The 12,630-nt window shown below is 38.7% G+C and overlaps 1 protein-coding gene across 1 annotated transcript in view; it reads right to left on the reverse strand.

Moving 5' to 3' along the window:
* LOC126194837 (PHAF1 protein CG7083) overlaps positions 1-12,630 on the reverse strand; it is a 154,069-nt gene that overhangs the window by 44,753 nt on the left and 96,686 nt on the right. The window contains exons 9-10 of the mRNA XM_049933172.1: positions 11,166-11,265; positions 10,899-11,045 (exon numbers count right to left, since the gene is read on the reverse strand). Of these exons, the coding sequence (XP_049789129.1) occupies positions 10,899-11,045; positions 11,166-11,265 (247 nt within the window). The remainder of the gene's footprint in view (positions 1-10,898; positions 11,046-11,165; positions 11,266-12,630) is intronic.

Genomic DNA, 12,630 nt, shown 5'->3' on the forward strand with positions numbered 1-12,630 from the left:
AACTTCACCTACAGCGTATGCGAATAATATAGTTTGGTGCGAAACTGGGGGGAGGTTACATATGGCGACACATGTGTCGGACTTCGATTCCACAGCAATCTTCGGAAACGACGGAGAACACAACACAGCAAACGGTGAGTCCGCAGCATTTCAGCACAGCAGCGCTTTGAAATTAAGTGAACTCAACATTGTGTAGGAACAAATAGGAATAAGAATAATCAATAGTGTTACTGACTTTTAAGTTGCGAGTGAACTTTTCAATTTAGAGCAAGCATAAGTTATAACGAACAGTGATGGTTGTGAACAGTGTTAATATGGCTAATTCAGAACAAAACGATAGTGTTACTGAAGATGAGGGAGGACAATTTAATAACGTGGTTGACAGAGAACAAATTAATGTGATGGAAAACACTACAGTTAATTCGACAGAGAACAGTGGTATTCTTAGTTTTGATTTGCCTAACAGGCGCGTGTAGAAATAAAAGCTTTTCATGAGGAAAATAGACAGGCGTGTGTAGAAACAAGAGCGTTTCATGAGGAAAATAAAAAGGTGCATGAGGAAATAACAAAATTTTATGAAGAAACAAATTTCCATCAGGAAATCAAAAATGATTATCAGACACTAACTAATGTGATTAGTAATTTGCGAACGGAACTCACCAGCTCATTTGAACAAAAGCATGATGAGCTCCGAAAAGAATGTCAAGACAAACATGAGGCCATTGGCAGCGAAATTACAGATCTTAAAATTGAAGTTAACGGACGGTGTAGGCAAATGGAAGATTATATTTGCAAAGTTAATGACAAAGTTAAGGCTTAAGATGACAAAATCGTCAAAATTAAAAGTTCTTGTAAAGCCAACAAAGAATCGATAATTAAGATGGTTAACGGCGTACAAACGCGATGTGATGAACTAAGTGATGAGGTACATGAGATACTACAAAAGGTAACAAACAACTACACAATGTCAAATGGAATTAATAAAGAAATTTTGCGCGATGAAATTAATGCAGTGTTATGTGAACCAGATAACAATATTGTTGGTTTGCCGCAATTAATTGTTGGCAATGGACTGAGTGGTCGAAAATTTCATGAATATGAACTGAAACAAGGCATCCACACAGTTGCGTTCATCAGACAATTCAAACATGCGTTTCCGAGACATTATACGGAACGTGCTAAAATTGATACTTGCGTCAGTCACATGAAGGGTGAGGCACATATTTGGGGTATAAGTGTATCCGACAACTACACCAAGTATGAAGAATCTGAAATAGCATTTTAAAAAAAAAAATTTGGTTGAAAGAAAAACAGTGGGACGTAAAATCAAAAATTCTCACACCGCCAAATTATGCAAGACATCACGGTACAATGCATGAGTTTATGCAAAGGTACTGGAACGACAATGCATACTTGGACGATCCAGTTAAAGAAGAAGAGCTAATGCTTATATTAATCCAGAAATTACCATTTTTGGTGCATGAGAAGTTAGCACTCACACCACAGTTAACAAGTGTGTTTGTTAATTGACCGAATGGAATTGCTCAATGCCGAACGCGATCAACGTGAGCGACACAGTAATAACAATTACCTGAATCGTCATAACGGCCAAGTGTGGGAAGGAATTCCAAGTTACGAATGACCGAAAGTATTTGATTGCTGAGACGATGATAGACACAGGAGAAACGAATACAATGTACAAGACGGATTCAGGTCAAATCATCCACTGAACCAGCCACACAATGACAGAGACAGAGGGCAGTATCGCTCACCAGAACGTGCAAGAAGCCGCAATCGCAATCAGCGAGATTCTGAACAGTTAAACTAAGCAAAGTTTCAAAGATGACCCACTCCGGAACTCTGTCACAGGGACAAGGGTCTGATATTATGATAAATGCCATGAAGTGTGAACATGTAAATGATGTCAACGAAGATTTGTGTCGAGAAAATGAAGAAACTAATAAAGAAATTCTGATGCCATTTGTGGAAGTCGAAGTATGTGGTATTGTTATGGATGCATTAATCGATTCAGCTAGCGAGGCAAGTGCTATTTCTGAAAATCTATTTTCGCAATTAAACAATCTTGTCGCTATTCCCACATTTCCTGTTAACGGCGTACGTATTGTCAGTGCAGTTGGAAACCGAAGCAAACCAATTAAAGGACAAGCATTACTAAGATTTTGTATTCAAGGGGACGAATATGAGCAGAGTGTGTTAATTGTTGGTTCTCTCTATGTTGGGCTAGTTCTCGGAGATGAGATGCTGTATTAATTTTGAGGAGAATTGTCTGCGAATGTGGAGAGAGAATAAAGAAAGAAGAATTGTATTCAAGGGGTTTATTATGGATAATAAGGGTGCTGCGGGCGTGAAAATAAGGATGATGCGTTATAGAGGAGAAAATGAAGCTGTCACTTTAAACAATTCAGAGAACTGCACTAAGCTGCAAGAGAGGAATGAGGAGGATACTCTAAATTGTATTCGAACCAAGATTCGAGCATTAGTGGACTTGACTGAAGCAGAACGAGAAGAACTGAGGGAACTACTGAGATGCTATGTCGATATATTTTCAAAGATACCAGGATTAATTAAAGGATGTACTTGTAAAATTAAAGTAAAGGACCATGAACCATTTCGCGTAAGTCATATGCAATAGCATTGGCAAAAAGGGAAGCTGTTAACAAGGAAATACAGAGGATGTTGAATAATCAAATAATTGAGCACTCAGATAGCGAATATTCAAACCCAATACATGCTGTAGCATAGAAGGATGGCACAGTTTGCATTGTTCTTGGCGCCCGTGCAATGAATCGCATAATTTTACCACAGCGTGATCAGCCAGTAAACCGGGAGTTTTTGTTACAAACATTCAAAGGAGTCAAATATCTAAGTTGCCTTGATTTGACTAGTAGTTACTGGCAGTTAATGCTAGAAGAGAATAGTAGAAAGTATACAGCATTTCTTTATAATGGTAGAAGTTACCAATTCAGAGAGTGCCTTTTGGTCTCTCGATTACTTCAGTGGCTTTTATGAGAACACTGGATAAAGTTTTAGGCGAAGATTTGTTGAAACATGTAACACTATATGTTGAGGATATCTTGATTAGCACAGCTTCATGGGAAGAACATTTGGAAATTATTCATCGGATACTTGAAGCATTTAGGAAAGCTGGAGTGACTGCTAACCTGGAAAAATCTGAATTCGCCAAGTCACAAATTAAATTCCTTGGGCATATTATTTCGTCACAAGGGACTGAACCGGATCCAACAAAAATGGACACAGTAAGAAATTTTGCGGCACCTAAGTGCCGTAAGCAACTTTAGTCTTTTTTTTGTTTCTGTAATTTTTATCGTCTTTTCTTTCTGGATGCTGCCTATCTTCTCCTGTATTAATGGACTTGCTGAAAAAGGGTGCTATATGGAAATGGACTCATGACATCAGGAAGCGTTTGATTCAATAAAAAACCAACTGTGTGAAGCACCTATCCTTCACCACCCTGATTTAAGTGAAAAGTTTTACCTTGGCACCGATTCAAGCGATTATGCGTTTGGCGCAGAATTATATCAATTAATTGAAGTTGACGGAGTTATTGAACATCATACTATCGCATTTGCGAGCCACGCACTCACAAGCTGGGAGTGAAAATATACTGTCACGGAAAGAGAAGCACTTGCCATCGTTTGGAGCTTCAAAAAGTTTTGTTTTTATCTATTTGGAAGGCATACTGTCGTAGTGACAGATCACAAAGTATTATCGTTCTTGATGAATTGCAAATTGATGCACAATAGGTTAACCTGGTGGTTGTCATTGCTTCAGCAATACAGTTTTGAGATTCGGTACATACCAGGAAAGCAAAACATCGTACCGGATGCGCTGTCAAGGCTATCAGAAGGACAAGATTCAGTTAATGTTGCACATCCACTACAGAAAGATATAAGGATTCATTTTATGTGAGATCTTGAAGGCGAGCGTCATATATGCAAGATTCTGCAGAACATCAAAGAGGAACAGGAACAGGAGGCAGACGAAATATTGAGGATGGTTAAAGAAAAATATGATGATCCAAATGCCGAGAGTAGTGGCAAGATATGTCAATATTATTTAAAACAAGATAGTATCCTTTATTGGCGAAGCAACTTGAATTCCGATCATTGGAGGCTATGTATACCCAAACATGTAGTGGATGAATTAATAAGATACGTTCACGTTAGCTATGCTCATTTTGGGCCACGTAAATGTATACTAAAAACTGCAAGAGAACGTCATCTTCGATAACATGACACGAAAAGTACGATCAATTCTAAAATCTTGCGATCTCTGTCAAAAAACTAAAGTGTCTACGATTCAGCACAAAGGTTTCATGCATAGCATTATACCTCAAAATCCGGGTGAAACTTCAGCTCTCTATCTCTATGGACCACTACCCAGATCAAAAGGGAATTTTACTCAAATTTTGGTTGTGATGGATGTCTTTTCGAAATTTGTACGCCTTTACCCACTCAGGAAAGCCAATAGTAAGATCATAATCAAGAAACTCAGGGAAGAATACTTCGTAAATACTGTCAAGCCAGAGTGCATTTTAGCAGACAATGGTCCACCATTTCGGTCACACTTATGGAAAAATTTTATTAATGATGAAGGTATTCGGCACATTGCAATTTCCTCTTTCAGACCCGCGTCCAACCCGACTGAATGTCAAATGCGTGAACTCGGACGTTTATTTCGTGCACATTGTGGGAAGAAACATAAAAGATGGATAGAACGATTGAGAGATTTTGAAACAGTAATTAATAGTTTGTCGCATGATTCAACGGGATTGCTGCCATGTACAGTTCTCTTTGGAAAGAAACCTGACAGTATCTTTCATGAATACATTTCCTTTCCGCAAGAAAATTACGCAAGAGGAGCGCTTTAAAATCGCGTTGGAGATGAAGAAACGAGCAGAAGAATGGAAGCTGGCATATGACAAGATAGTGAAGCCCATTACGTACAAAGTCGGTGATTTAGTACTTATTCGAAATCATACAAAATCATCAAGTGCAAATGAAGAGATAAAAAAGTTTCATCACTACTGCAGAGGACCATTCAATATTAGAAAACTTGTTCACCCTAATTCGGTTGAAATTGTAATGGTGCAGTCCGGTCAGTATCATAGCCTACAACATGTAGAAAACATTAAACCGTATCATCTATAAGAAGTGTTGCAAGACAAGAGATGCTCTGTAAAAAAAAAAAAAAGTGAACATTGTGTTATTTGTGTACGTATCATTTTGCCTGTGTGAAAATAAATGGACAATAGTCAGTAGCTTCTGTGAGCTAGATGCAATCAGTTTTAAACATTTTATGCCGTCACGTAAACATTGTGCAGTGCTTGAGTGAGACACACGTCTATAAGCAATAATAGGAACGCGTGGCATGAGTGTTGTGGTTACTACAGACTGATTGACGTGCGCGCGCAGTGTATTTTGTTTCCCCACTGCCGTAATTCCGTTTTGTGTTTGTATGTTGCCGAGCCAATGTGGAGCCACCGACGTGAAGCGATGCGTGTGCAGCGCGGTCGTCACATGTTACAACTGCAGTAGAGGATTTACCAACCCCTACGAGAACCTAGCACGCAGCACGACTGTCGCCTGTCCAGCGTTGCGCTAGTCTGTCAGGGTGACGAGCTGTGTGGAACGCGGAACCATGGGATGCTGACGTCAGCGACCAGCTGATCAACAACAACCACCTTCACGGCGCGGGAGTCGCTGTTATGACGCTGTTACTACAATTCCACCAATTTGCAGAGACAACGAGTCTACAGTCGCCGGCGGCTTCGATGCCACACCCCTATAATTCATCGAAAGCTACAAATACGTGTGTTTTGCATCGCATCATATAGGGAAGTGAAAAAGCAGAGTAAACAGTGAAAGTGTTATTGTTATTGTGGTGGTATATCCCCAGTGGCATAGATGCCACAGCCCAGTGCGTAGTGAATCAGCATGTTCGCTTGTGATTTACGACTCAACATATAGGCAGGGATCTAAAGCAAAGTAATTAGATATGAAGTGCTATGTAAAAAAAAGTGTTTTGCAAGGTGATTATTTGTTTATGGATTACTTTTCAAGGTATGTGTCTTTTGTCAAATTTTATGTATTACTAACCCTGTAAACTGTGTGCCATAAATATAACAGTATCGCATTTTCAAAATATGCTGCCACTTTGAGTGTTAATTTATGTGGGGTAGTAATAGAATATTTTCCTGTGGATTTTGTGTAGTAGTTAGAGTTGTCTGTTTATTATTTTGTTTATTTTTTGATCACATTCATTCAGTTAGGCCTATGTTTCTACTCATTCAATACAGTGACTATCTGATCATTAGTATTTAATTCATATGAACAAGCTAATAGACACTTGTTATTCGTGTATCACAGTTAGCCATACTATTTATTTGGGACGTTACAGCATTGTGTTTCATGTTGCTATGTTAATTCAATGACATTATGCAGTGTGCACAATCATTTGCGATTAACCTGACTTACCTTGTTGCTAATTAGTGAGTGATTTAATGATATAATTTGATTAATGTCCTGTGATTAAGTTATACTTGAATTTCTTAAAACCATTTTCCTTACACAAATGAGAGTTATTCTTAATGGCTTGAGGTTCTCCATAAATAAGCAAATAGTTTTGGCTAAATAATGTAATTTTACATTTTTTTCTTTTTTGTCTTTCTATATATTTTTCTACTTTAATATCCAAATCTAATATCACTATTACATTTTTTCATATTAAAGTATTATTTTGGTGGGGATATGTAAGGGCACAGTACCCTTACGTAGTATCGATTATGCACTATGCACAGATCATACATGGTTTAAGCAAAGACTGCAGTGCAGTCAACAATGTGCGAGTGGGTAAGCAGCAGTCGAGTGTTGGAGTCCGTGGGTGGAAGTCGGGTGTGAGAGGCTAGAGAGAGAGGTTGCTCGGTAGCAAGGCCGTAGATGAGTGGCAGAATGGCACACAGTGTTCGATGTTCATAAATGTTTATAAATTGAGTGATTTAATTAATAAATTCCAGCATTTAAGAAAGGAGATGTTATCATCTAGTAGTTTTCACAATAACGGATGTGGACAACAATGAGTCTCATGACAAGGAGGAAAGGTATATATTATGCTAAAATTATTAAAATATAACTTTACCTACAGCGTATGCGAATAATATAGTTCGGTGCGAAATGGGGGGGGGAGTTACACAGTGAACCAGTATCTCTATCACATTGTCAATATTATCCATGCTTTCCCACATCTAACTATTCCTGTTTTCTCTCTTTTACTTCAGCTACTAACCTCAACTTATTATTTCTCACTTTTCCCCTGACATGTCCACTTCACATCAACAAGTGATTCCTTCTGTAATGTAGTCATAAATTTCTGTTAGATGTTGTTACATTCAACAACAACATAATTAGGAAACTGATTAATACAATGCTGATAGACTGACATTTCTGAAATATCATATATGTGTGGTTTCAGTTGTCTGAGTCTGCAGACGTGTGTGCAAGTTGTGTGTGTGTGTGTGTGTGTGTGTGTGTGTGTGTGTGTGTGTGTGTGTGTTGCTGACAAAGGCCTTAATGGCCAAAAGCTATAATTGTATGAATCTTTTTGTTGTGCCTATCCCAACTCAAAATCTCCGCTGTATGGTGCGTAGCAACTTTCCTTCACTAATATTGATACCATATATAAACACATTTATTATTACTATTATTATTATGCACTGTTCACATACTATGCATATTGCAATGCTGATTCATTAAGGTTGTCTCATAAGGTGTAAGAGATGTAAGGCAAAATAAACGAATAATCTAACAAAGACTCGTATTATGGCATTTCATCCAAGATCTAACATCGATTATCATACACTAAATGAAACACTGTTGGTACAATTCCTACATTATCTGCTGGATAGCAAGCTAGATATTAACAAAAAGCTGAAATAATCAAAAATATTTTTTCAGTACAAGTGAGCAATAAGAATACTGTATAAAATAGCTGCACACACACACATTTGTTCGGACTTTATCAAAGACTTTTGTATTTTTACACTTATTTCCCTGTATATTTACTGTTAATGATATTTCATAGTAATAATACATTAATCCAGTTGAACTTCATCATTTTCTTCATGTGGATACCACAGTCATATATCTGTCACAGGACATTTTGAAAGTTTTCCACCTCTGCAGTTTTTCGTAAGTATTAAATTTATAGTATCTTTCACGATTGGCCAGGCCATTTTCGATTGCAGTAGGTGTCGATGTGTTGAAATCTCAGATTGTCTATACCCACCAGTTAATAATAGGATAACTGTACAACACATCAATACCTTCTGCACTTGAAAATAGCCTGCAAGGCTGAAATCTGCCAGTCGCACAAGATACAATAAATTTAATACCTATGAAAGACAGGTGAGGTGCAAAACTTCAAACTTAGCTCAGCTTTGGTTCATACACTTACAATGCAAGCAACAAAAATAGATTTCCCAGAGAGAATGTCTCCTTGCTTTGAGTTCCTAGTAGAATTCTGTATTCTGGTGCGAACATTTTTTAACAAGTCCCCATCACGCATAAAGCAAAAAAGTGAACCCTACTAATTCAAAAGCAAAGCAAAAACATTTCTTACTGGCTGCAGTTACAAATTAAATTGTCACCATCATTGACGTGCTGAAGATTTTTTTTTTCAGTTACAGGCCATTATCACTGCAAAGGTAAGTAACTATTACTCTTTGATAATTATTACTGCGGTTACTTTAATATTAATCTAGCAACAGGAGTACAGAATACTTATTTAATGTAACTGAGAAAACAGCAGCATTTTTCGAGTTTGAGCCTACTTGCCAATTTTATGAAGTTAAATTTAGTCTCTGTAAGTGCAAAGAATATCTAACAGTGTAGTGACAGTTTTCAACCAATAAAGCATGCAGACTGAGCTCGTACCAACTGCTGCTCTACATTTAAGAAACCCTTTGGCTTGTTTCACATTTCCAAGGCTCTCTTTCACGATGAGATGTATGGAACATGATGAATGAATTGATACAGGCCACTTCAAAATTGTGCAATCAACTGAGACTCAAACTTGGATCCTAAACTGTGAAAGTTTGACTATGAGGTTAATATATATTGTTATGTATGTGTTTGTGGAAGGTGAATGCCACCAGAGCTTATGGACCTCGGATGGCTGTCAGAGGGCACAGTCTCGTCGTAACATTGCACTCACAGCATGAACGCACCACATGTCTCACTGTACGAATAGGCTGGCCGATGGTGTTCTTTGCAGCCAATATAAATATGGCCACCCAGCAAAAGGTCGGTGACTTCTGTACTTGTGTCTGATATTGTCAATTACTATCATGACTATACTTCAGACTACTGGATAACAACCTTGCTTGGTCAGATTGCCTCTCTCTTTGCTCTTGGCCTGTTGACACATCACTGCAGCTAAGGTTTTCACTTTGCACTTTGTTGTTCACATAGGTTGATTTGGTCCTGAAACTGTCTGTGTCCTGTCCACCACCAATCAGCTGTGTTCAGCTTGGCTCCTGCTAGGTGTCATGTTCTCTTCCACAGGTGGCTTTAAGTGTTTCTCTCCTGGATTCTGATGAAAGTGCTGATATCTGGCTACTGGCAGATATAGCATTGGGAATAAGGAAAACAAAAGTTGTTCATTAGCATGGACACTAAACTGATTTGCTTGCTGGAGTAACAGCAGCAGATATGCAACAGCAGCAGCTTCAGATAGACTTTCTGTAAAAGTCGCTTCAGGTTCAGGCAGACAAATTCCGAGCACCTGAGGAAGCTTTGCTCCAGATCTCAGCACCCCCTGCAGGAAATGTCCCCATTCGTCCTCCACTGTCTCCACCTTTTAGTGATGCTGTGGACTGGGAGACATATTTGCATCGAGTCAAACAACATTTCACGCTATTTCAAGTCACGGGTGATTCACTACAGCGATCGTTATTTCTGTCTTGGGAGCCATCGGGCACATTTTTCCAGCTCCACAAAGTAGCACCTCTGTCTGAGAACGTCGTGCTCTTCTTTCAGGAGATATACCCACTGTGGACTAATTATTATTCACAGATATATCATGTGGTTGTTTCCAGGCTTGAGCTTCACCAATATCGTAAACAGCCTTGCGAATCATTGCTCCTGGGTCAGTGAATTGCAATGTCTCAGCTGCAAATGCTATTTCACTTGCTCCAATCAAGAGTGCAAGGCTTCTTATGAATGTTGTGGTTCAGCTGGGAGCTGACCCTGAGGCTTGCACAGTAGTGGTGAAACTGAATAATCTATCACTGGAGGACTTCTTGTGGATCGTCCACTTGGTCGAGATTGCGCAGGCTGCTAGCAAATGACTGAAGGCAAGGCCATAAGTCATGGCAGTGAACATGCCACCATATGTTCCACACCCATGCAGCAGGTGTACGATGACTATCAGGTTGCAGCAACATTGTGAATCATCATTGTCTAGTGACTCTATGGCGTCCAACTCTCTGGTCACTCTCACTGATGGTCACAGGGACTACTCCCTCATGCCCACAGTATTTTTCTGCTGAACTGCTGTGGGTCCTTCACACAGTGGCAATGAGGGGCATTCCTGCCTAGTGTGTAAAAGTTGCAGCAGCTCTTAGGAGCAAGGAATGTGCATGGGCATATGTTTGAAAATAACGGCTTTGGAAAAAAAAGGCAGTTTAAGACAATCATGTACGTGATTAATACATTGTGATATTTTTCACTGTGAAAAATGTATAATAAGTGTAAAATTGAGACATTCCAAACCATAGCGAGAAGTCATTAGTACGATACATGGAACATGCAATTAATGAAACCAAGCCAAATATGCTGACTCCGGGCTAAAAATAATACCTCAAAGATGATGTCCTGGTACCCGTAGCAAAATGTTGAGCCAAAAGGATTGGTCGTGTTTGTTGAACTTGCCCTGTTCAGAACCACAGGTCGCTCACTTGGTTTAAGCTGCTCTGATATTGTGTCCCATTTAGTGTACGCAGATATCTGTAGACACAGAAAGGAAATTACTATTGATGACATTGAAATAAAGAATTTATGCTTTACATTGAAGTTGTCACACAAGTTCCTTGCATAAATAGTGTCATTCATAAAACTATGTCTGACCGTTACTGGGATTGGAGACACATCTATTAGCTGCCTGCTTCCTTCAGACCCATGCCTTGAATCTGGTGGCAATGTCAGATGAAATTCACAGCGATGATACCTGTACAGTGAAACAATGTGGCTCAGACACAGGAATTTCCTGATTAAGATTTATAATAAAACTGGGCTTCACAGTTAAAACAGATGAGGTGGGTCTCAATTATTGTCTACTCTGTGCAAATTAATTAAACAAAACAACAAATCATTTCAGCTTACAAAATAAATTAGTTTTAGGACCAAAGACTAATAAAATATTTTGTTACCATACATTTGTTAATCCCGTATGCATTCCTATGCCATCGACCCGAATGTGATGAAACTTTGGTGAGTCATCATGCACATGCCCATGAAGGTTTCTGAATTAGTACATTGATTTTACGATACGTGGCATGTGAGTTATTTCAACAAATGAGTGTATTTCATATGGTTTATCAGCAGTTTGTGTGTTTTCGGAATTTAAGAGCACACACATGACATTATTGAATTGAACCAAACACAAACAGCAACATTTCAGTTCATATATTAACATTACAGGAGGAGTTTATTGCGAAACTCCAACTGCCAATTGACATTAGATAATAGATTTCACAAACATCCTCTTTTCTTACTCCAAGTGGATTTGCAACAGTTATTACACAGCATCATTTTTTCTGTCAAATCATTTATGTCAGTTAAACTACAAACAACTGGTCAATCTACACCTTAAGCATGAAAGACAAAGGCAACATGAGCTTCAGGAACAGACAAGCAACAGGAAGCAAAACTGGAAATCATTTGAGCACAAACTGCTTGAGCCTGTTCATCTGAAAGAGATGAGAAACAGGAAGAAAGGATGGAATCCATTTGAGTATGCAGTGCTAGATCTAGATGAACACTGCACACTGATTTACATCTTGCTGCATTCCATTACAAAGCTGATAATGTTTACAGTCTTCACTCACATGTGGTTATTGGAAAAAAAAAAAAAAAAAATTGGTTGAATTATGTATGTATTGCAGTGCCCTCAAATTTAAGAGTGAAACAACAGAAATGAGCTGTGCGGGTGGAACGGTGAAATTTCCACAATTACTTTCACTATCTGAACCATTATCAATGTTCGTATTAAGTGACAAGCCAATCGAAACATTTATTGGCAAACAATGCACATACAGAACAAATTTTTTCTCTGCAACAGAGTGTGCACTAATAAGAAACTTCCTGGCAGAGTAAAACTGTTTGCGAGGTCAGAACTTGAACCTGGGACTTTTGCCTTTCCCAGGCATATGGTCTACCGATTAAGCTACCCAAGCAAAACTCGTGACCTACCCACACAGTTTTGTAGTGGCGCAGAATAGTAAAGAGTTGGAAACATGGAATACTGTCGAAGTTTTGTTGCCTGTGCCGAGAGCCACAGGCAGTAAGTTAGCCAAGAGGTAACAGGATTGCG

This window comes from Schistocerca nitens, chromosome 7 (genome assembly GCF_023898315.1).
Source record: "Schistocerca nitens isolate TAMUIC-IGC-003100 chromosome 7, iqSchNite1.1, whole genome shotgun sequence".
Lineage (NCBI taxonomy): Eukaryota > Metazoa > Arthropoda > Insecta > Orthoptera > Acrididae > Schistocerca > Schistocerca nitens.